This window comes from Peromyscus californicus, unplaced genomic scaffold (assembly GCF_007827085.1).
Source record: "Peromyscus californicus insignis strain IS unplaced genomic scaffold, ASM782708v3 Scaffold_15__1_contigs__length_86483966, whole genome shotgun sequence".
Taxonomy (NCBI): domain Eukaryota; kingdom Metazoa; phylum Chordata; class Mammalia; order Rodentia; family Cricetidae; genus Peromyscus; species Peromyscus californicus.
This window is the reverse complement of record NW_026294447.1, coordinates 81,805,398-81,831,066: the sequence shown is the minus strand read 5'-3', so window position 1 is coordinate 81,831,066 and position 25,669 is coordinate 81,805,398. Positions and strand designations below refer to the sequence as shown.

Here is a 25,669-nt window from a genome sequence, read left to right as displayed (position 1 = left end):
ATGACTGTCAACGAATCATGACTGTCTTACAGTAATGGGACCATTCTCAAGGCCAGGTCCCTCTGCTGCCTTTTTAGAGTTGGGTCCATACCTGGGTTTCTCTTATCAGCAAAGAGGGAAGGTGACCTCTGTGAAGGCACCCGGGTTCTAACAGATGAGTCAGAATTTTCCTGCTGCCTGGGAGACTGAACCCTGGGCATGTCCCTCGGCTGTGCGGCCATCAGGGAACCTGAGGTGCTGTGGGAACACACGGGCCATCTCACTTGGCTGGAGATGGCAATTAACAGCTAAGCTGAGGCCAGAAATGAGGCTTTGAATTTGTTGGCAAGGAGGGCGCTCCCCACAGTGAGTAAACAGCTCCCACAGACCTAGGGCTGAGGCGGAGCATCAGGTGTGAACAAAGCTCAGTACAGCTGAGGAGGGCCTGAGTGGAGGAGGAACCGCACAGGAAAGCAGGACCAGGCTGTGGGATGCAGCAGAAAGACATGGAAGAAACTGAAGTGGAGATATGACAGGCCAGGCTATGATCTCCTTACACTAGGCGGCACACGCGTCCACCAGCATCCTCCAAGCGTCACAGTCACAAGAAGCCTTTCAAGGAAATTTTTGGCACATAAAAGCATGTGCACATTATATGCACATCACCCTTTAAAAAACACAAGCGGGGCTGGAGAGGCTGCTTGCTCAGCAGTTAAGAGTACTGGTTGCTCTCCCAGAGGACCCAGGTTCAATTCCCAGCATCTACAGGGTACCTAACAACTGTCTGTAACTCCAGTGCCAGGGATACTGATGCCCTCTTCTGGCCTCTGCAGGTACCAGGCATGCATGTAATACACAGACATAAATGCAAGCAAAACACCCATACACATAAAATAATTTTAAAAATAAAAATATAAACAGAGCTAAAAAAATATAAACAGTACTATACTTTGACTATGATTGCACACATTTTTAAACACAGTAACAGTAATCTTGGAAATTGTTTCATGTTTGCATACATCTAGCTGCTTCATTTTTTTTAGTAGCTGTGTTAAGAATATACTATGCAAGTCATGGTGGAGTATGCCATTAATTCCAGCACTCAGGATGCTGGGGCAGGCGGATCTTCGTGGTTTCAAGGACAACCAGGCCACACAACACTATATATTTAGACCTTAGCATATATATACACATATATATATACATATATGTGTGTGTACTTATTGCATATAATATATAATTTATTTATTTATGCTTAATTACTTACCTGGTCTTTTATTTCAACCCATCTTGAAACAAGTCCCCTTGTACTTTTATCTTTTCATGTTTATAGAGCAGTTCTTCGTGGCATATTATTTAAAATTTGGATAGAGTCCACTAATGCCCTCCTCCATCATAGTTAAAGGTGGCTAACATTTTAGGGTCGGCCTTCGAAGCATTGCTCTGATAGCTTGGTGTCTGCCATCTTATTTAATCTGTGCAGTGACCCCATGTGGTAATAAAATTTTAGAGGGCACAGGGATTCCTCACTTAGCCACTGAAGTCTTTATTAGCATTGGTGGCCCTTTCCTAGTGAAGGTCTGATGTTTGGCCACAAGGTGGCAGTGGGGACTGCAAAGTGGTCTTGATTTCTCTACCAGAACAGTGACACTCGGGAGCTTTTTAAAAGGGTGTGGATCACAGTGCTGTCTCCAAAACAAAGGCCAAGGGGAATGCTCCTGACCTCCAGGTTAGAGGATGGAAGGAGTAATGGGGACCAAGAACCAAATGAGTTCTACACATGGCTCTCTGGGGATTCTGGGGAGTTAGGTGCTGAACTTCCACCTGCAGGGTATCCTCAGGGTCTACCCCTAGTCACTGTAACACCAGGTATAAAGGACTGATAATGCTAGTCACCACAAGGAATGGCAAAGTTAGATGACTCCAGCTACTTGATTCTGCAAGCCAGGACCTCTCAACTGAGAAGTCAGGGGCTGACTGTGGCCTCGCCTCTCAAGAGCTCAGCAGGGAGCCCAGGTAGGGCATGGGAGTTCCCCACCTTCAAGCTGTCTGCCAAATGCCATTTCACTGGGAGGGTCTTTGTTCAAGAATGTGACGTCCCTTGTGGCCCTATAGAATCCCTTTCGCTGAAGCCCAGATGAGGAGGAGCTCACTAAGAGCCTCTTGGGCTGATAGTGGTGGAGACATGGTTCAAGTGTAGGTCAGGCTGACTCTGACCCATGCATGGGTCATGTGTAGTCTCGCGCCGCACAGGAGTGTCGGCCCACCAGCTGCTGAAGCGTTCGCCTGCCGCAGAGCTGTCAGGACTAATGATCGGAGTTCTTCTCGGTGTTCCTGTGTCTAAATGGTCTGAGTGTGTTGTCAAAGCCTCCAATCCTGGTCACAGGAGGAGAGTGAGGCTCTCTGTGAGGATCCCATGAGAGGATAAAGAGACTTCTCAGGGTTCAAAGGTGAGGCTGACTGGCAGGTTGCCAATGCCCTAGTGGATAAAAGCACGAAACTTCTTCTTAAATGCTGAGGCTACTCTGTGATGAACACCCACTTCCCCACACCAGAGGCAACCATCCCAGAGCTCCCCACATAGAAACCATGAAGCGGGAACTCCTTCTGTTCTTGCCAAAAAAAGAAAACAATAAGCAAATTTCAAATACTAGCTACTTTACCAAGTTTTCTGTATAGGTTTAGGAATCCATAAGCTTCTCTGCCCAAACCTCTCCATAAATATTATTATTTATAAGGGTAGAAATAAGTTAGGATTCTCAAACCTTCTGATGGCACCATGCTTTCGAACACTTGGAGAATAATAACCGTTATCGAGACTTGTAAAAGCTGTGGGATCTACTGGTTTTATTTTTCGTTGTCTCAACTAACAGAAACAGTGTGAGGATGAGATGGATGTACATAAGGATGGTTAATTGGGGGCGGCAAGATGTGGTGGGTAAAGGCACTTGTCGCTGAGCCTGATGACTGAAATCGATCCCTGGGACCTACATAGTAAAAGGAGAGAACTGATTCTGTAAAATTGTCCTCTGATCTCCACACATCTGCTGTGGCATACACACACACACACACACACACACACACACACACACACACACACACACACACACACACTAAATGCTTTTTAAAGATACTTAATTTTTAAAGATGGTTAATGTCTATTATTAGTCCATTGCTAATATTTTTTGGTTGACAGCTCCTCGGTCATCCCACCCTCAGCCCTGGTACCCATCATTGCTCACTCTGCTCATGGGAGTATTTTAGACTTGATTTTTCTGTGTCTGGTTTATTTCTCTTAATCTTCTCCAGCTCCGTCTGTGTTGCCACAAATGACAGGGTCTCCTCCTGTGTTAAGGTTGAGTGACATTTCATTGTACGTCTACCCCACATTTTCTGTGTCCGTTCATCCATAGCTTTGTCCATTCATCCATACCGTCAATAATGCTGCAGTGAGCGGAGCATGCAGTTCTTTCTTCAATATGCTGACTTCATTTTCCTTGGCTATACACCGAGCTAATAGAATGGTTGGATCATATGCATGTTCCATTTCAATTTTCGAGGTGTCATCATATAGTTTTGGACAGTGGTTGACTGACCCGCAATCCCGCCATCAGTGTGCACGGTCCATTTTCCTCCTCACATCCAGTGCCTTCATCCTGTTAATAGGAGTTCTGGTGGGGGAGAGGTGGTATCCCAGCGTGGCTTCAATTTGCATTTCTCTGATGGGTAGTGGTGGCAAGCATTTTTAGTTCATGCATTTTTTGACCATTTATAGTTCTTCTTTGGAGAAATATCTATTTAGGTTCTTTTCTCTGTTTTAGATGTTCGGAGTTGTTTATTTTCTTACCATTTGAGTTAAGTTGAAACAACCTGAGCTTTCAGCAAAGGGAGTACACTTAAATAATGTACTAGTGGAAGAGGATTTTCTTCCAGGTATGATGGCACATACCTGTAGTCCCAGACAGGGCATGTGAGGTAGCATCATTTGAGTTCATGAGTTCCAGACCCTGCTGGTCAGTTTAAAAAAAAAAAAAAAGTACTTTGTATCAGATATTGTCATAAGCGTCTGACATGTATGATTGATGGCATCTCGTTGTCATTACGTAGGATAGATACAGTTACTATCTTTGCTCTGTTGGTTGTTCAGGGAAACATGAAAATATCAAAACACTCCCTCCAAACCCAACACTTTTAGGAAACTACGGAACTAGAAGGTTCCAGGAAAGAATACAGAATTTACAAAGGTGAGCAAACGTATCCCCATCAAGTTCTGATCAAGACGGGAAACTGGCTCTCGTTCCCCACAAATGCACCAGCGGGAAATGATGCCAAAGATCTCACCAGGACTACGGTTGGATGGTGGGATTGCTGGGGAAGGGCATACTTTTTCAAATATGTGTTAGGTTTTGTTTGAAACAGCAGATAGTGAGAATAAGGCATTATTAGTAAGGAGAGCACTTGGTCACCAGGGACCTAGGTCTCAAATCCAGTGCATGCTTCACTCCTCAGTCCTTTGAAGTTATTCACTTCCGGGTCCTTTCATCTTCGTTCGTGGCTGTCAGCCTTTTGGCATTTACGGCCTGGAATGGAGACCCCACTGCCTTCCTCCCGCAGGCTTACCACCTGAGTAGAAGAAGCTTGGCTGAGGCTGGGGAGGGAGAACCGAGCTACTGAGCTTTCAAGAGCCAAACAGATGGTGGGTGATAAGAGGCCAGCCAGAGGGAGAGGCTAGGGGCGGCCGGGATGGGAACACTGAAGATAGAAAGGGCAGGAAGGGGGAGTAACAGAATCAATATTGGACAGATGCGTCAGGCTTTGTCCAGAGAGAGACCCAGTTTCAGAGCAGGGATTCTGGTGGGAAAACACAGGACACCCTATGCCCATCCCCTCGGAGAGGGTTGCACTGAGGTCCCTCCTCACTCCTTAGGGGTTTAGCTCTATCTCCATCAGCTTCTCTGGTGGCTGTGAACCACCGAGGCTCCCAGAGCTGGGAGGGAGAGAACTGGCTCTCTGCAGTAGGTTTCCTCAGAGAGCTGGGGCTGCTGGCCTTCCTGGGTCAGCCCTGCAGATGGAGCTCCTGGCAGCCCAGAGGGATCCACTTTTTCTCATCTGTGGGTCAGCACAGTCAAGGCCCGATTTCTGAACTGAGATTGTTTAGGGTCTGTGCACACAGGCATGAGACGCTCTCAGCAGATTCCAGTGTGTTAGGGAAGTCACTCGGCAACACGAGGGCCAGGGAGCATTGCTTTCTCCGTATTTTTCTCTTGTCTCTTAGTTATTAGTAAAGCAGTGTGTGTAAATGTGAGAAAGGAGTTATTCTTCCACCCCTTTTTCGGGCCGGTGATAACATCAGAACCTTGAGTTAAAGTTCAGTCTCTCGCTTTCCCAGCGCCCAGTGTCTTTAAGAAACTCCGTGTTTTCTATTTTAATCAGTTAGGCATCTCCATCCAAAAATATGTCCATCCTTCCTAGTGGGCAGGAAACCTCTGGAAGGGGTCTCGAGTGGGTCGTGGCTGCATATACAGGGCAGGGGTAGATTAGCCAGAGCCCACTCTGCGCTGAACACTGGGCTTTGGGCAGCCTGGCCAGTCCTAGTGCATCCTGAGCTGCTGCAAGCGGCTGGATTGTGAAGGAGGCACACTCAGCTCCTGTCATGGCATCAGCTCCCCATGCTCTGATGCTGTGCCGTCCTGGGCAAGGAGAAGAGACCCCAAGGCGGCAGGTTAGGAGAGAAGAAGAAGAGACAAAGGCGATGAGCATCTGAGGAGGTCCCTGTTAGCTTCAGCATGCCTGGATGAGTCTTGGAGTCTAAATGTGCCAGTTCTGCAGGATGGGTGAAATGCAGAAGCTGGAAGTTCACTGAGACTCAACATCCATTCTGGATGCTTCTACTCATCACTGCTGCCTCAGAAAGTAACTGCTGTTCAGTAAATACCTGTTGGGCAAAAATATCTTGCAATACTCAAAACAATCCTGGAAGGTGAAGATGTTTTTGTCCTTGTAACCGTTTGGATAGCTGAGGTCCACAGAGGTTAGACTGTCCATCCTGGGTTCACAAAGCAAGAGCCAGTATGTGCGTTTTTGACTGGCTTATGCGGCTCTGTGCTGTGTCTGTTACAGTGTGGTGGGAAATCTCCCCTCTCCGCAGTGTCTACATCTGAGAAGAATATATAACTGTGTTTTCCTGCCATATGTGTTCTCTGGCTTTTTGTGAAGCACCTAAGGATATTTCCTCTGATCTCTCCAGAACTAGGTTTCCTCCTTTCCCTGAGCAATGACTACTTCACATACCATTTGGTCAGCTTATGGGTCATTTGTTGCCGTTTGCCTTTGGCTCAGATGGAAATAGAAAGCAAACTAGAACACGGTATTGGTGTTTCCCATCTCTGCTTGCTCCCAGCCCATCAGCGTGTTCCGTCTTTCTTTTAGGTTGGTAGCTATGGAGACAGGTCCACAGACCAGATCAGGATGTCTGGACCATGCTGTGTGTTTGGCTGACCTCTTCAACTGACAGCCTCTGGGGACGGTGTGCAGGGGGCCACCTTCAGGCATGGGATTTTGGCTTCTGTCCTCTCAGGCTACCCTGCCTCTGACTTCCTGTTGGTAAACAGGGTCTTGAACATGAATGGGGGACAAAAAGATTGAGAAGGTCGAGCTGTTCCTCTGCCCCTGTCTCTGGCTAGGTCTGCAGGATACTTGGTGTGACTCGATCTGCAAACCATCGTTGTTGAGGTTCCTTAACTCTAACTGGCTTGTTTATGGCTCTCACCAACACTGACAACCTAGAGGGTAAGCAGCCCCAGCATTTTCACATCTGGAAAGATGTTTTGTGGCACTGTGTGGCATTTCCCTTGATGTCCCCAGTCTTCACCAGAGTTAGCCTCGGCCACGTGTGCTCCCAGTGACTGGAAGTGTTGGAGCTGGTGATTGCGTAGTTACGGTTTTCGCTTACCACACTGAGTCACGTTACCAATCCCCTGTCTTCAACGGTGCCCTTGGAAGTTCAAGTGGCAAGGCTGGCTCCCAGACTGGAAAGGAGGTGGTCTGGTGAAAAGTCAGTCCTTCCTCTTGGTCTGGAGGTAGGCTGGCACATGTGAGTGGTGGCGGGAGGCTGACCTTGGTAAGTGTGGATAGCTGACCTTGAACTCTGGATCCTGGGGAAGCTCTGACCCATGTGTCAGACTTTCTGCAAAAGTTCAACCAGGGTAGCTATAAGACCCAAATCAACTAACACCCTAGTTTCTGTATTGCCTGCACATAGTCTCTGGGATGTTGGGTAGGCTCCCACCTTGACTGGCATGGTTGTCCAGACAGGGTCTGAAGCTATGTCTGTAGCTGGAGTGAGTCCACCCCACCCTGGAGACAGGCAGTTGTAAAAACCTGACCTTCTTGGGCAGAAACCATAGGCTGTCATGTGTTCTAGTTTTGAAATACTTGAGTTTCTTGTAACTACTCCAGATCACTGGTTGAAACTAAGTTATGCCTGTCTCTCCTGGGCCCCAGAAACAGCCAGTGCTTCTCATGAGTCGAGACAGCCTTGTTGCAAGTTAGCTTGTGGTACAAGGTGGGAAAGCATTTAGACCATGAATATGGAGCGCCTGTGACAGGAAGCCCGGACTTAGCCCTGAGGACACAGCAGGACACAAAGAAGAGCAGCCTCTGCCTCCATGTAGCTGGCCTAGGAAGCTGTGGGCCTGAAGCTGTCTTTTGTGGGTAGACTCAGCAGGTGGCCAGCCAGCCATGGGAGGCTATTCTTAATTTCCACTCTGGTCAAGCTCTGTATAGCCACCTGCTAGGAAGGAAGTGTAGGGGTATTTAAAAGCTGTATTTGCATGTCCAGTGCGTGCTTATTTTTAAGGACACTGGAGTGAATTTGGGATCTGCTGATGATTATTAGGGAGGGCTGATTCAAGCCCCACATCGCCTCTGGCCAGTGATTGGTGCTGAACTGCTATAATATACAGGCTCACGTCTGTCGGGAGGCAGAATGGGAAGAGTGGCAGGCCTAGCTTGCTTCCCCGCTCACCTAGATGTTTGTGTGGTCTTCTCACACTGACATCTCCCGCTCCAGGCCACGGGGACATTTGTGTGCCTCCCTGCCTACTGCCACAGAACCTCAGGAGCCGTCAAGTCCCGCTGTACCACTCTTCCCTGGGGCTCCCTTTCCTGCTTTCCAAGGTCAGTGAGCACTGCCCTGTCTCACTGCTATATTCCTGTGGACTGGAGAGAGCAATGTGCCCTTTCTTCCCTGCAGGGCCAGCCAGGGCGTTCTTGCTCCTCTTCCGGGGGAGGCTTCCAGCTTGCAGTCTGCTCATTCAGCAGAAGAGCCCATTCCTCCCTACCCACTTCTGCCCTGCCATCAACCATCTCTCAGGAGTGTTGGAACCCTGCCCAGAGCCCCTTCACTCCATCCTCAAGGTGGACGGCATTTTAAAGGTTAAAATGATGTAACATATAGTCCCCCATCGAAACAGGAGTGCCGTTTTCTGCCTCCACTTCCAACCATACCGGTTTTTCCATTTCTTTGCCTTGTTCCTTGGGAAACCACTCACCCTGGCGTTTTCCTGCTCCATTCCCTCCCTTCCCCCCCCTGCCCCCCCCCCCCGGAGCACAGAACCATGTTCCCTTTGGTATTTTCTGAGGAACCATGAAGTAGGGATGAGCTACTGTCCACAGCTTCTGTACCAACCTCTGTCTACGGATGGTAAAAGCCGCTTAGGGTGAGTTAGATGCAGTCACGAAACCCAGCTAATAAAGTAGACTTGGGCTACATCTTGGTTCAAGTGTCTCTTCTGAAGTCTATAGAATGTGGGCCTGATGTTTACCTGATTAGCTCCTCTTTATTTGGGCTTTAGGACAGATCTGCAGAGAAAGTTCCTTTTCACGTTGCCCAGAGCAAATCCCCTATCCCATGACGTCAGGGCTGGTGAACTGCTACCATTTGCCGTGAGCCGTAAACACGATCCTCTTCCTTGTCCAGTGCCATGCTGTGTGACCTCTTTTAACACATGGCGGGATAAGCCTCTCTCGGAGGGCTGTGCTGTGCATTGCAGGCCATCCAGCATGATCCTTGCTAGCTATTCAGTAGCTGTCAGTCGTGCCCTTGAGTTATTGCCAGGTATTCCTTGAGGAATCTGCCTTGGCTGAAAACTGTGGTCTCCTACGACCATCCAATCATCTGTTCTCAGTGTCTAGTCATGCGGGCTAAAAGACTGTTTCCTACAGAGAAAGTGAAGTGTGTCCTTTTGTCCTTATAAAAGAGTACATGGGCCAGCAAGATGGCTCAGTGGGTAAAGGTGCTGACCACCCAGCCCCCCTGCCCAAGTCCAGTCCTGGAACCCGCATGGAGGAAGGAGAGAATTGATTCCTACAAGTTTTCCTCTGACCCCCACATAGGAGCCATGGCATACACCTGCCCACACCCACATGAATACACACACACACACACACACACACACACACATCACACATCAATATGATTAACTGGGGGACAGCAAAAGTGTGCAGTGTTTGTTCGGTGTGAGTGAGGACCTGACTGGTGCTCTGCCGTCTCTTCTTAGCCTAGAAGTCTGCTCCACAACAAGGCAGAGCTGTGGGGTGCCTAGGGCACCGAGGAGCCAAATACGAGTTCACTGAGTGTGAGTTTTAAGTGGGTTGTGCCAAACACAGAGTGGGGGAAATGCACCGCTTCTCTTGTTTCGGTATTTAGCCACTATTCTTTCACATTATCGACAAGGCATCGAGCCAGCGCTTTTTATGGAAGCTACCATCTCCACTGAGGCCCACCTGGGAGGACCTTGTCCTGTACAGGGCACACAAGGCTAGATGTCACAAACGGATAATCAAACCTCTAGAAAGATTTCCCAACTGATATGGAAATATTTGCTAATGACAATGTGAGTGTGTTTTGAGGGAGAGGAAACCTGTGGTTTTCTTTTGGGCCCAGGGCAGTGATCTCCAGAGTGAACTGGCAAGAGGCCTGTGAGGGGTGGCTGCGGTTCCAGCCATTGGGGAGCTTGGGGAGAGTGAACTCTAAGGAACCGCACTGGGGGAATGCAGGAAACAGTTCAGGTGGGAGACTGGGTCTCCACAGCCTCTTGATCTAGTAGAAGCTGTAACAGGAAATCTCCACTCCCTGTGTGTGGAGACAGGAGAGAGGAGAGGTGCAGAGGGTAGTCCACACCAGGGCAGAGATGGGTGGGGAGCAGGCGGAAGGAAGGCCCACAAGTGCTTTCACAGGAAGAGACGCAAATGCTAAGAAGTTAAGCCACCAAAGAACTTGGAGGCGTTTCTTGGATCTGGCAGAAAGTGGTGGGCATCTCTGTTCTTCATTTTACAGCTTTTGCGGGGCCGGTCTCAGCTCCATCCACTTGTCTGGGGTTTTCCTGCAGGCTTAACAGCATCCTCTCCCCGAACAGCCCTTCAGCCCTTCCGCTCTGTTTACCCTGACTGTCCATCATTGTAGGAGAGCTGTGTTCTTCATTACTTTCCCCTGGCTGTGGCAAATGACCTGATGGAAGCAACCTAAGGACGGGTTTGTTTTGGCTCACAGCTCGGAGGTGCAGTCCAGCACTTGGGGGAAGTCATGACAGCAGGAACCGGAAGCAGCTGGTCACATGACATGCACAGCCAGGAGACGGAGATGAACACTAGCACCCAGCTTGCTTTCTCCATTTTATACAGTTGGGGACCCCAGTCTGTGGGGTGGTGCCACCCACATTTAGGGTGAGCCTGCCCATGTCAATTGACCTAAGCTAGAAAGTCGCTTACAAGTTTGTCTTCTAGAGGGTTCTAGATCCTGTCAAGGTATTGCCCTCATCTGGCACACGGGCTAGTCAGGATTCATTATAAGACGTGGCTGAAACAAGTCCTTGCTGCCAGAAACGCACTTGCCTCCGGGGTTGTGAATCCCTCCAGGTTCAGAGTCCAGATTCCTAAAGATCTGTTTGCTACAGAGGAGCCATAAGAATCTGTCTTACCAAAGACGAGTCTCTGTCCAGATAAGATGTACCTTGACCCCAGGGCCTGACAAGAGGGTTACTGGGTGAGTGAATTAATCCCTGGCATCTTATAGTGTGTGCAGGATGATGAAAAACAGAATAAAGCCATTAGACTCCATCTCACTGTTTCTTCTGTGAAGCCTGTGCAATCATTCTTTATGTGGTTAAATTCAAGTGGTTTCCAGTTGGAGCGTGGTGCAATCACATTTCCTCACAAGGGTGCTTTCCACCATGACCTCTTTGACGTCAGTAACTGCTTCCTGTTGATGTGAACTCTCTATTCACCCAGCTGACGACTCGGTCAGGGAAAAAGAATGAAACAGTACAACCTAGGAGCCATTCAGCATGGTGCCATCTGTGCCCCCAGAGATGCCCTTCTTGCCTACAGCTCTTAATAGCACTCTGGAGTTTTTAATATGAGGCTTGCTATTCATACAGAAATACCCCCCAGCAGTTCTGAGAATCTGATGAGTGTAGATAGGGCTTCTAGTTCAACAGTGCCTTGAATCACTAGCTAAATTATTCATAACCATAAATGTAATTGCTATTCTCTGAATTATTTTTCCTCCATCTTCACTGTGGCCAATGTGCCGTGACTGTTTCTTACTAAAACATTTCATTCCCCAAACAACTTATCTGCAAATGAAACATATTTGTAAATCAGAAGGATTACGGAGTCTAGTTTTCAACATAGAAAAATCTTTCTTACTGTGGTTATAAGAATGAGTAAATGCTGCAGAAGGGGAAAGAGATTATTAAGACTGCAAAGTCTCCAGTAGCACACTGCGGTCCACAGGGCAGCACCTCTGTTTCCCAATCACAGTGTTTTAAAATCCATAAAGCTGAGAATCAGAATCCTTAGTTAATGTTGGAAAATTAGGAAACTGAATGGAGCTGAGTGCTGGTATGGTGTCTTTTTGGCTTTCCACCCAGCTTTGTGACTCCTTAAAAATAATTCCTAGAATGAAAAGTCCTTACCTCACCAAGGTCATTGCCATGTGGCATTAGGAAATGCTTCTGTACCGCAACAGCTGGGCTTGGGGAGGGAGGGGACTTTCATTTCTTTAGATCTGCTGGACTTGGGGTTGGCCTTAAACTAGCTATGTAGCTAAGGCTGGCCTTGAACTCCTGATTCTCCTGCCTTGCAAGAGCTGAAATGATAGGCATGAGTAGCCACACCAGGCTAGGATGGTCTAGATTCTTGTCCTACACTGGGAGTCAGGGAGCCATTGCAACTTTATTGGTTTGCACATTGTCCCCCCCCCCAACCGTGTGTGTGTGTGTGTGTGTGTGTGTGTGTGTGTGTGTGTGTGTGTGTGTTGTATATAAGGAATAGCTGCTGCAGTTCTAGCCACGGGGTCATGGTGGCTGAAGCTGTAGAGGGATGGTTATAATAATGGGGTGATAATAATGAGAGTTGCTGTCACGTGTTGAGCATCTCCTGTAGGTCAAATCCTAGTCAAAACTCTCAGCCTAACACAGTTAGTCTTTGTAAACCTTGAGTCTAGTCATCTTGCCAAACCCATTTTACAAAGTGAGTTGAGAGAAGGAAGGGGAGAGGGAAGAGAGAATTCCAGAAAGGGAGGGAGAATATGAGAATAAAGTTCACAGGAGCTGCCTGTGCCTGCTGAGAACCCTGGGTCCACACCTCAAGTGTAATCCCTGGGCAGCATCCTGTTAGTAACACCAAGGACTTGGCACTGAGCACAGTGTCTCCTGGATTTAGCTTTAGCGTCTACTCATAAGTTCTGTTTGTTAGGATTCTCTTGAAAGGGCCTGGCGCGGGCTCTTTGCTCCTGTTTAACCTTCCGCGATCACTGTTGCTATAGGCATTACTGTTCTAGATTTTAAAACAGGAAGCTTCTTGCTCCTTAAAAATTTGTATGCGTTTTACTTAAAAATTTCCTAGAAGCTACAGAAAACTTACCCGAGGCTATACAAGAAAAGAACTAAAGGTAGAGTCACAAATTCAAGAGGCACTGTGGTACCCAGGGCCAAGGGTTGACCACACCTCCCAGATGGACCTAAAACTGGAAAGACACAAGGAACCCTGGTGACCTCCTTCTAATCTCGCTCTCCCTGGCTTTGTGTCTGCTCCACTCTGTATTTCCTGCTTCATTATCTACTTTGTGTTGACCCATCTGTCCATTCATCCATGCATCTATCCATCCCTCCACCCATCCACGCGTCCATCCGGGGTTTGTACCACTCTGTTATACTGAGGAATTTCATGTGTACACCACAGAGGCAGCCTCAGCTCCCTGAGTCATATTTCCTCAGTTCTTACACACAGCTCAGACTGAATAAAAACTCTACATTTCAGTTTGAATATTCTGGGGAAGAGACCGTGGGAAAGTGGGCTCCTTCCAATTAGCCATGTGTGGGAGGGAGGTACAGCAGTTGTCTTCATGGCCCTTACATACAATCATTTTGTTACTTGTCCCGTCTTAGGGGAGCTCTACCCTGTAGCCAAGCCTCGCCTCATCTAGCTGCATATCATTTTCAACTTCCAGGAGCAACCTATAAAGAGAACTTTAAGAAGTGTCTCCTGCTGACTACCACTGCCAGTTTAGAGGATATGCCCCGGAGAGCCAGGGCAGAAAGCTGGCACAGGCCTCAGTGGGTTAATGGAACCAGGGCAGATGACGACAGAAATTTTATTGTTGCCGTGCACCAGCTCCTTGAACTCTGTGCCTGTAACTAATGCAGGGCGTGGGGACAAAGGGATTTCGGAGTTGCGTTTATTCCCCCAGGTGTTCATCATCCCATGCTGATGGCTCGCATTTGTGGTTAGCTGAATCAGAGACCAGAGAGAGGCACACAGTGTAGACAAAGGGCTTGGCTTTGGAACTGAAGCTCAGCCAGTCTCCTGGATCTTGGGTTTCCTAGCCCACAGGTCAGGGCAAATCTGCCCTAAAGGAGCCAAAGCCACAGGTGAAGCGAGTTCTGCTGAGGCTAGGGCTCAGCTTCTAGGAAACTGGCTGTCTGTTAGGAGTCCTCAACCGGCTGTGTGTACAGATTTTGGTTACAGAAAGACTCCTCTGTCTCTGCCTGGGTGGGATTAGCAGAGCTCTCCCTGCCCTAGAAGTGACTCACAGCCACCTTAATCCATTACACGGCCCCTCCCTATTGCAGGATTCCCCAAAAGGACTTCATCTTGTTTCACAGCACAGGGCATTGGGCAAGTAACCCTCGGGACTAGTTCTTGGCCAACATGGATGCCAAGGGAAGTTGTAGGCAAGAGGTCATCACCTGCTTCCTTTCAGAACCTCGAATACAGAACTCTTCTGTGATGGGCTGCCACCACATGTGATGGCTTCCTGGAGGTTGATGCAGTTCATTCCAAAGGAATAAGATTTCCCTGGGGTGGTTTGGTTTGTTACTGATGTTTTGTTATACATGACATATTCCAGCACTTACTGGGGTCTTTTCAAGCCTTAGCTCACAAGCATCACATGTTTTATCCCAGGCACTGGGTTTCAAATTGTAATGCACTAGGTGAATGATCGTGTTTATTGGGAGAAGTTGAGGCCCTTCTCAGTTGTGGCTGACCTAGGATGGGGTCAAACACCTCCCAAACTTGCCTCTTGCTTCTACCAAGGCTTCATTATCAGTCTAGCAGCCTGGATCCAGAAGGCTCTGTGCTCAGCAGCTTCAGCCCTTAGCAGCCTGTGTTCTGCCTGGCGTCAGACCTGGCCGCTGTGCATTACATCTGTCCATCCTCTACCTTCCCTCTCTAGCCTGACCTGCTCTTTTTCACCTTCTAAACCTGGGAGTCAGCTCTTCTCAAGAGCTTTCCCCAAACCCCACCCTGGCCTCCAGGCTGCTCTCTCTCCTTCCCCACGACCCCACGACCCTTCTGCCACCGTCACCACCTGCCTGGCATGCCCCATCTACACATCTGTGAGCAGGTGTAGGCCCACATCTGCTTCAGGATGCATGGGCCCTGCCCAAGGCCTGGAGTTCTCTGTGTGCCTAGTACATGGTGGTTCTTGCTCAGACCCTTAAAGAAAGCAAGAAGGTCTCAGAGAGCTTCAGGAGGTCCCATGGACTCAGACCCTTGCAGCTCCCGAGATACAGTCCACAGCCAGTTGGCTCTGGTTTGGGATGCCATTCCAATAAGCATGATACAGCGGGGATCCTTGAGAGAAAGGGTGGTTATTGATGACCCTCAATAACAGAGAGCAGGGTATGAAGCCTCCTTTTGCTTCCCACCACCTAGAGGATGCTTCTGTGAAACACTTTACAATGACACGTTTTCCAATATGTTCTTACCCTTCTTTCAAATCCCAGTACGAAAAGTGTGAAGGAAGACCATGAGACTTTAGAAACCTTCAAGAGGTCCACAGAAGTAGAAAGGGATGCCACCCCCACCCCCATCCCACAACCTAAAGCTGATATCTGTCATTACACAGGGCTTTTATTTATTTATTTATTTATTTATTTTTATTTTTTTGGTCTTCTCTCTGGCTGTAACTGAAAGCATTCTACACATCCACATTCTTTTCTGACCTGAAAACGTCTTCCTTAGGATCCACCAACAGTGGCAGCCTCAGAGTCTGTGTATTGCACCTTTGCCAGAGGGTGAAACGCTCAGTAAAATTTTATTTTGGATGATATCCCATCTCTCCTCCCCCACCCTCTGCACACACTATATTGATGATAAACAGGTCTCTTTGTAAATAGTGGAGACTTGTCATTTTCTTCCTCCTCTGTAATAGCAATCTTGGAGAAACGATAGTGGGACCGTCTCTCCTAGTAGACATTTTAGAACAGGGTCAGTAAAAGTTCAGGTCTCTAGAGGTTTCTTTGCAGTTAAAAAAAAAAAATCAAACAAGCAAAACGTGTTGTTGGCTGACAAATATAGTTTTGCACTTCATCATGTGACTTGAGGTCTTGGCGGGGATGGCTCTTGATTTCTTTTATCCCAGTTACCTGTCCTCAATCTTGCTTTTCCTTTCTCCCTGCTTTGAGAGCTGATTGCAGCCCGGGAGCTGTGAATGGGACCCTGTATTCTAGGTTCGTGCCAGGCCCATAATAGGAGCGAGACTCTGGATGGAAATAAGCGAGGACCTTGAACAAAACATCCTCCGCTTCAAATCTAAAGATCCCGACCCTCTCCAGATGTAGCCAAGGAGGAAGTGCCAGATTCTGTAGGTCGAGATCTGCCCCCCAAACCCTGGAGCTGTGAGTAGAGCCAAGATGTAGAGGAAAGAAAAGGACTTGAAGGCAGCATGTCCTACCCTCACACCTGCCATTTGGCCGAGGGTCTGGCTTTGTAGATTTTGAATATGAAAAAGACATTGTGTGTGGAAGAGAGTTCCTTCTTAATTGATGACTTTATCTTTTGATGACCCCTGCTGCCTTGGAAACTCTTGTGGAGGACACTAACTCACAGCCTCCCTCAGAGTGGCCGCTTACCTCCGGACTCACTTCCGGTCATGGGATGTTCAGAGCAACTAGAATTCAAATGGCTGGCTGCCAGCCACATCCACGAGGAAGGTGAATAGTCCGGCTCACAAGAAGCAGGAAGCTGCGCTCCTTGTTCGGGGACACTGCAGGGAGGCTTTTTCCATGGTAGTCTTCCTCAGACCCCTGGGGCTACCCCTGCAGATGAGGCCTGTGTTAGGAGTTACCCCTGCAGATGAGGCCTGTGTTGGCATAACAACTTCCTGTGCCCCTATTGCTTCTGCAGTTGTCTCTGGAGGGCTAACCCTCTCCCGAACTCATTTGCTAACATGGCCCACCCACCCACTGGACTCCTGCCCATGGAATGCTGGACCGCCATTGCTCATCTGAACCCATCCACCCCGTTCTGCCTCTCCCTCTGCCACTCAGACTCAAAGGAGGGCCCTTAGCTTAGTCACAGGGCTTGCTATATTTGTTTAGTCTTCCCTTGGGCTATGGGGAAACCTGAAGAGCTGAGTTGGTGGTGGTTTTTTTTTATTATTATTATTTTTATTTTTATGAACTTTTCCCTTTTGTTCTCACTCTTAACTTCATGCTTCTAGCTGATAGAAACAGATGTCGTTTACACACACACACACACACACACACACACACACACACACACACAGAGGGTTGATTCCCTCCCCTTCTGATTGAGGTTTTACTTACTACAGGAAGTGGGAAATCACGGGTCACTCCGCCCTGATAGAGCTCTGCTTGATGTGCTGCAGCAATACCTGGGAAGTGAGCCCAAGCCAGACTCCCTGCCATGGTTCAGCCCAGCCACCCGGAGCTAAATCGGTGGCATCTCAAACCCCCAAGTAAAGGCGGGTTCTTGCATGTATACATCCTTTGATAAAACACCAGTTTGCCCATACAGTGACCGCCCACATTCCCACCCCCAGAAAGGGCAGCGCCATCTCTGAAGTCTGGAACTCACCTGCAGGCCTTGACTCACACAGGACTCTTGCTCAGGCACCTCACCAAACCCCACGCAGTGTCAGATGTCTCCGCTTCCTCCACCGCCTCCGCCACAGCTTTACCAGAATGTGTAGATTTGCTGTTTCTGTTTTAAGAACCCCGTGTTTCTCCTACCAGCCTTTCTAAAGGGAAAACATATCTGCTTTATGTCTATGGGCTTCTTTGTTGGGTTCCCAGCACCCCATTCAGTGCTCAGGGAAGGAAGTGAGGGGACCCACTGATGGTAGAGGTCCTTAGACACAAGCCTTTTACCCTATATGTCTCAGCAATTGCTTGCTAGATGGACCTTGCTGTCACGAAGCAGTCTTACAGTCCATGAGTCCTTGGTGCATGACTTGTATAGTCCCTAGGCTGCAGCAGAGGAAGCTTTGTTAGGAGTCCATTTTCCCTGCCTGGTGAGAGACCACCCGAGGGGACCTCCGGTGGGCTTTATGTCCACTTCTGATATGATGGAGGCATTTCTAACAGAGATTGTCAATTGGGCTTCATTAGCCTGAGTTCTCTAAAGGAGTTTATCCTTTTTTTTGTTTGTTTATTTTTTGCTCATTTGTGAGGAATGAAGCACCCTGCCCAGTGTCCTTTACTCTCTGAATAACCCTGTATGCTCCAATGAAGATGTTTGCCAGAGGACTTAATGCCCACGCTCTCTTCCGTTTTGGGATCTTTCATGTATCAGGCTGGAAAGAGAACCAAGGTTTCTTGATGCTTTGCGTATGTAGAAAGTCAAGGTTGTGTGGAACTACCTAAAGGGGATTTCCATGCCATCCTTTCCTATGGGATCGAGGACCTGAGCCCACAGGACCATCCTCTACTCTCTGCTCACAGGCAGAGATGTCTCTTCCAGGGAGCACAATGCTGATGAGCAAACAGTAGGCTAATCAATCCCCACATGTTTCATCTAGGATCGTCTGTTCTTCGTCATGGAGTTTGTGAACGGAGGGGACCTGATGTTTCACATTCAAAAGTCCCGTCGCTTTGATGAAGCCCGAGCTCGTTTCTATGCTGCGGAGATCATTTCTGCGCTCATGTTCCTGCATGAGAAAGGCATCATCTACCGGTGAGTTTGTGTGCTGGGTGCCTCTTCGGATTCACCCCCTGCCTGGCTCCTCATTGGGCCCTGCCTTCCCTTTCTTGTAATCATCAACTAAAGACTAGAGCAATGACCTCCACAGAAGACCCAAGTATTCATTAGTGTTAACGCAGAGATGAGCTCTCTGTCTCTGAACTAAAATGTTCAGCCTGTTTGAATCCCAGGGAGATTAGTATTCATGGATTGGCTCAGCCAGCATTTGCTGTGGTAGCCAAGCCCTGGAAAGTGCTGGATTCATTGCTGCTTTCCCTTTTTCCATTCTAATGTTTGAAGTGAGATGGTCGATGTGGACCCATTCTATTTTCGGATTCTGCAAGTGAGCCAAGCAGTGGGTCTTGACTGTTGCTGGAAGTAGCTGTAATGGCATTGAGGTCGGAGGAGATGGGTTTGCCAGTCCACAGCTAAACCTATGGAGTGGGGTTGATGGTATTAGTCATGTGTAGTCTCCCAACAGTGTTTGATTACATTTCATGATACAATCTTTGGACCTTAATAGGCTGTAATTTGAATGGACTCAAAATCTGATTGGTGTTTTCAATGGGTATCCAATGAAGCATACATCAGAGAGATGGTGGGTACGTAAGAAATGGAAGAGCTAGTGAGTGCCAGGGTGTGTTCATGTTGATATTTCCTTCCACCTGTGGTCTGAAGTCTCTCACTCTTTAAATCATGTTATAACTTGATTGCCACATGTGGTGGCTAGTTGTACCGATCCACTTGACACAATCTAGAATCACAAGAACCATCTGAAAAAGGAGTCTCAGCGAGACATTGTCTAGACTAGATTAGCCTTGGGCATGCCTGTGGAGAATTGTCTCAGTTCCATTCATTGATGTGGGAAGACCTGGCTTGCAAGTGTGCAGCACTGTTCTCCGAGTTTGGGTCCTAGATTCTATAAAAGAGAAGGAAGTAAGACAAGCGTGGGTTAGCATGTGTGCCTTCATTTTCCCCACTCTTCACTGCGGAGGTGATGGGACTGGATGTCTTAAGTTCCTGCTACCTCATGTTCCCTGCTCCGATGAACCATAACGGTGGTGGTTTGAATGAGAACGGCCCCCATAGGCTCATGTTTGAATGTGTGGTTCCAAGTTGGTGAAACTGCTTAGGAAGGACTAGGAGGTGTGGCCTTGTTGGAGGAGGTGTGTTGTTGGAGATGGGCTTTGATGACTCAAAAGCCCACACCAGGCCCAGTCTCCATCCTCCCCCTCCCCTCTCTCTGCCTCCTATCTTCAGATCAGGATGTAAGCTGTCAGCTACTGCTCTAGCCCCATGTTCACTTTCCCGCAGCAACAGAAAGGAGCCTAGTGAACACACCTGTTCTCTTCTAGTGACGCAGTTATTGCTTTTGTGTGCGTGTGTGTGTGTGTGGGGGGGATCTATGTTTTATGGTAGGATCCTGAATACTAAAGCAAAGAGCTTTCTGGTTGAAATATACTCCCCTCCCCCATGCCCAAGACAGGGTTTCTCTGTGTAACAGTCCTGACTGTCCTGGAGCTAGCTCTGTTAGAGCAGGCTGGCCTTGAACTCACAGAGATCTGCTTGCCTCTGCCTCCTGATCCCTGGGATTAAAGGTGTGCACCACCACCACCTGGCAAAATATACTACATGAGTCGCCTATCTCTACCCTGCTTATCCCAAAGAGAGACTTTCCCACATTTACTTTTTAGGAATAATGACCTCCCTACTTGGAACACTTGTTCCAGGATCAACACGTTACCTTCAAGTGTCCCTTCTCCTTAACATTATGGCCAACTCTGTTGTTTAGACAAATAATTCTTGGAGAGATGTAATATCCAGGCTACTAGCAGGTGCTGAACTGATTTCAAACCCTGCCTAACTATTCTGCTGCCTTCTCTGTTCAGGAGAAACGTGAAGATTGAAGATACCACTAGAAGGCTGGTGTCTTATTCTCCTTATAGTGTCAGGATAACTTTTAATTGTGAAAATTAGAGCAGAAATAGGGAAGGGGAGTGCGGCTTAAAGTCAGGTGGCCTGACTCCCTGGGGCCTTTCCTTACATAGCACCCCACATTGATACAAGCACAAGCTTGCTCTTCCAGGTTGAATGTCACACTTACTTCCATTTGCTTTGTGAATCTTGCTCTATAGAGCATAGGCATTATGGTTGATGGTGTTTCTGGTGAGGCAGTATCCATCCACATACTGGTTTTCTTTCAGTTTCTTTTATCTGTGACTCAATTCTAATTTCCAACTCAAATCTGATTTTTCATTTATTCTCAAACTCAGATCCTCATGTTCATTAGCGTCTAACTGATATGGCTGACTTTGAAGGGAGAACATTTAATCAGGATAGATTCAAGTGCTATTTTTGCCTTGTGGATTTATTCCATGGGATACTTTAATTCCATCAGGCTCCTGGTTGGGGCCAGAAACTTAAAGGTGAGGCTCTGAAAGCCAAGTCCTTGGAATTCACACACAGTCAAGGGCATATCTGGGTCACAGAGAGTGTGAATTGGATTCAGGAATCTAGTATGAAACTTGGGAACTTCAGACATCTCCCTTTATCATGTGTGTCCCAAGATGGCCTTTATAAAAACTGAAATGCCCTCTCTAGAAGATTCCTCTGAGCTGTCTAAATAAAGTTATTGGTCGGTCGGTCAGTTGGTCGGTTGGTTGGACGGATGGATGGATGGACGGATGGATGGATGGATGGATGGATGGATGGATGGATGGATAGATGCTGTGGGATGTTCTGTATGGCAAATGTGTTGCTGATTAGTCAATAAATAAAACACTGATTGGCCATTGGCTAGGCAGGAAGTGTAGGCGGGACAAGGAGGAGAATAAAGCTGGGAAGTGCAAGGCTGAGTGAGAGAGACACTGCCAGCCACCACGATAACAAACAGCATGTGAAGATGCCGGTAAGCCACGGGCCATGTGGCAAGGTATAGAAATGGATTAATTTAAGCTGTAAGAACAGTTAGCAAGAAGCCTGCCACGGCCATACAGTTTGTAACCAATATAAGTCTCTGTGTTTACTTGGTTGGGTCTGACAGCTATGGGACTGGCAGGTGAGGGACTGGCAGGTGAGAGAGATTTGTCCTGACTGTGGGCCAGGCAGGAAAACTCTAGCTACAGATAGATGGATGGTTTGTTGGCTGGTTGGGTAGTTGGTTGGTTGACTGGATGGATGGCTGGTTGGTTGGTTGGTTGGTTGGTTGGTTGGTTGGTTTTGAAGGCTTTATCCCTGGATGTGTGTGGCTTATTTTCCAGCAAACTGTAAAGGTGGTACCATTGGCAAGTCATCATCAATCAGAACCTTAGGAAGAAGATGAAGCACTCTCTCTGGCATGAGTTTCTCTCTTTTCAGTGACTATACCTGTGGGTAGATCAGAAGACAGGCTGATCATATGTCTGCGTTTTACAGCTTGTTTGTTCACCCTGACTCTCAGGTGCATTCACCCTCAAGCCTGGGTCCTGGGAGGTGCAGCTGCAGAAGGCTCTGCCTTTGTGCTTTTGGTTGCAAAGTCTGCAGTCTGACAAAGTCCTCAAACCAAAGTGAGCTGGAGAGCAGACAGTCATGGAGTCAGCTTTGACAAAGGAAAAAGTTCTGTTTATCCCTGTGTCATAGGTTACCAGGAACCCAGATGGTGCCTGAATAACTTCTATGTAGCTTAGACATTTTTCTAAAGTCTGACTCTACAGAAAAAGTAGGGAAATAAAAAGACATGCAGGCCACATAGAGCAGTACAGGAACCTTTTTCTATCATGCTCTATAAACTGCATTAAAGGAGACTTTGGTCAGCTCTAACATTTCAACTCCAAACCACCCAGCCTGCCAGCATACATTTGCTTTGTCTCTGACAAAGTGTGGAATGTATCTGCGATGTATTAGGTAAGGAGGAGTTTATAGAATTTTTAATTCTGGTGCCTGCTTACCATGTTCCACTCAAACATCAAGTGCGTCTCCACACTCACTCTACCACGTGTGAGCCTGACTGCATCAGACCTTGTGCAGCCCTTAGCAGGCTGCACGTTTGGCAATCAGTGTTCACTCCCAAAGTGCCTGTGCACTATTTCACTGTCCTGTTTTCCAGATGTGAACCAGCCCACAGAAGCTGACAGCCAGACCTGGCATTCTGTCTTCGCCTCTTACACTCACAGAATACAGTATTAACCTTTGACCTTTCCTGAGAATCACCTTTGATTTCTCTTCAGCTTGAGAGAAAAACCTGCCTCTGCCTTGTTTGTGTTTTTTGTTTGTTTGTTTTTTTACATTTTTAGTTCTTCCAGTGCTGGAGATCAGTCCTAAGACAAGCACTTTAGCACAGAGCTATATTCCCAAACTTTTTTTTTTTTTTTTTTTTTTTACAGTTTAGGAAGGTCAACCCTATCCCCACCAGGAAAGTTCTGTAAAACTAGGCTCTGCATACAGTGGATGACTGTGAAGATAACCTTCTCAGACATTGCCCACCTCTTTTCTCAAAGACAGGATCAAGGATGTTGGGGGCCTGGCTTGTTCAGACACTCGTGTGATCTGAACTTAGTTAGGTGTGGCTTTACTCAGTGAACCCACAGTGAGACCACCCCTGGGAGCATTGCTTCCTTGGCTAGAGATTCACAAGGAATTTGCTTGCAAATCATTTCTGTGTTGGGTCCATGGCAGATGCTTCATGTTTGAGTCATTGTTCTCTGAAATTCTCCCCTTCTGGAAAACTAGGTCAACATCTCGGATTCTGTCTCCTGGGACCTCCCTTACGCCTCAGCATTCCTTATTAGCAGACTTGCAAGCTCCCAAATACCTTTCATTTGAGCCTAGAGTTGTGTGCTCTTACCCACCTATATTAGGATGCAGTTCCATATTTGTGTTTTTCCTCTGACTCTTTGGGTAAAGGTGAGAGTCAAATTTGGTGTGTCTGTTTTCACCTTGTCATCTAATGGCGTCATCCTTTCTACTGAGAAGCAACTTTATTCATTCTTCACTTGCTTGACTGCAATGATGGCTACATATTGTCGCCTGTTATTTTTAAAGCCCTCATTATAGTCAGAAAGGGCCAGCCACAGAGGTGCTCAGGATGTGAGTAACTTTCACATGAGATTTTGGGGCCGAGCCCTCCCCAGAACTTTTAAGTCACATTCTTGCCTTCTTCTTGTACACATTGCTCATTCAGAGACCATTCCTCCATTGTCACCAGAGTGACCCTTGTCCCTTATTCTTTTTCTAAAGATGGATGGAGAACTCGGGGTTTCCAGCTGTTTGCACTTAGCTGACACCTGTCTAGACGTAGTCTCCCCCTTCCCACAGAAAACTCTTGGCCCTTTCGCTCCCCCTGAGTAGCGCTTAGAGACCACTTAGTGTTCAGTGACCATCAACTCCACCAAGGACATGAACATAATGATGAGCAAAACCAAGATTATTCCCTGGTGGAGAACAGGGTCCAGTGATGGAGAAAGTTGTCCATCAGGTGATCACACACACAGAAGTGGCAAGTATGGTCCATGCTGTGAAGCAGAAGAATGCAGTGCCATGGTCAGGAATTTCCTTAGGGTGATGGGTTATGGCTAGGGAAAAATAGAAGATCTTTTTAAGAAAGTGACTTTTAGGCTCATGCCATTAGTGACGAAGAAGAGAAGAATATTCCAGGCAGAAAGGACAGCAAATGCAGATGCCCAGTAGCAGGGAAAAAAAGACAAGTTCTAGGGCTTTTAGGAGACATGTAGCTGAAACCAGTGAGGCATATTTTCCCACAGTTAGCACTCCATTATCCCAGAGTATACACAGTCATCTGATGACTTTAAAATTTTATTAGATATACCTCATAAATAATTTATTTGAGAGTTAGGTAAGCTGGTCATGTTGCCAATCCCTGGAGGAACCATCAGTCACTGTGAGTTTCTTGCATCCCTGTCTCGGTGTTTAGGCCCAACAATAGGATTATTAAATTTTAGAAACAGTAGAGGCCTCAACGATGACCTAAGGCCAACTTCTTTTTTAAAGATGAGGAAATTCAGGCCTCAAATACCCAACCAGCAAATTTTTTCTCACGGTAGAGGTTCTGTCAGTGCGGTTCATCTGCAATTTGTAGTCCATCCTCAGAAAACTGAAAACATGAATAATCCTCAACTTCCTGATGACTGAAGAGTTAATCAGGCCTTTTGAGGCCTTCGTCCCTGTTTGCTCTATGTCACTGAGGAAAATCCAGTCAAGGCAAGAACACGTGGGTGGACACGGTGTGCCAAGCATCGTTTGAGGAGGTACATATCTGAAATGAATGGAGTAAGGTTCTGCTCCTTGAGGCTTTTTTTTGGGGGGGTGGGGAGTGAGATGGATAATCCACAGACCACTAACGGCAGATGGGTTCCAAAACTGGAGCATGCCCAGTGTGTTATTTCCTTCTCTTATTGCAGTGACAAAATATTAAAAAACAGGGCCGGGCGGTGGTGGCGCACGCCTTTAATCCCAGCACTCGGGAGGCAGAGCCAGGCGGATCTCTGTGAGTTCGAGGCCAGCCTGGGCTACCAAGTGAGTTCCAGGAAAAGGCGCAAAGCTACACAGAGAAACCCTGTCTCGAAAAACCAAAAAAAAAAAAAAAAAAAAAAAAAAAAAAAAAAAAAAAAAAAAAAAAAAAAAAAAAATTAAAAAACAAAACAACAACAACAACAAAAAAAACCCAGCAACGTAAGGGAAGAGGAATTTGTTCACGGTTAGTTTTAGACTGTCACGGTGGAGAACGTATGGTGGCGTTCATGGCAGCTTAGTCTGGGTGGTGGCAGCTTGCCTAGTGGTTTGTTCATATGTTGGCAGATCGGGAAGCAGAGAGAGTTCTAGCCGTCAAGGCCCACCTCCTGCGGGCCACTTTTGTTACCTAAGCCACATCCCCAAAGGTCCCCCAGTCTCTCAAGACAATGCTACCCTCCAGAGGCCAAGAAAGAGGTCCACTGAGTGCATGAGCCTGCTGGGGGCATTTTGCATTTGCCCTCACAGGGTACCCACGGTGTTTTGAGAATACAGAGAAGGACCGACCGGTCAGTGTAAGACATTCAGGCGAGCATCATGGAGGAAGTGACATCCGAGCTGAGCGGGGGAAGTTAAAGCTGAACGAAGATAGGGATATTTGGTTGTGGAAAGGGGCCACACTGGAGCAAAGTGGAGGCGCATGAAAGTAGCTGGCGACCAGACAGGTAGAACTGAGAGCTACAGGACTGTGGTG

The 25,669-nt window shown here is 47.5% G+C and overlaps 1 protein-coding gene across 1 annotated transcript in view; it reads left to right on the top strand.

Annotated features, from left to right (window-relative positions):
* Positions 1-25,669, top strand: part of Prkch (protein kinase C eta) — a 210,042-nt gene that overhangs the window by 126,324 nt on the left and 58,049 nt on the right. Inside the window, exon 10 of the mRNA XM_052739595.1 lies at positions 18,311-18,465. Coding sequence (XP_052595555.1) covers positions 18,311-18,465 — 155 coding nt within the window. The remainder of the gene's footprint in view (positions 1-18,310; positions 18,466-25,669) is intronic.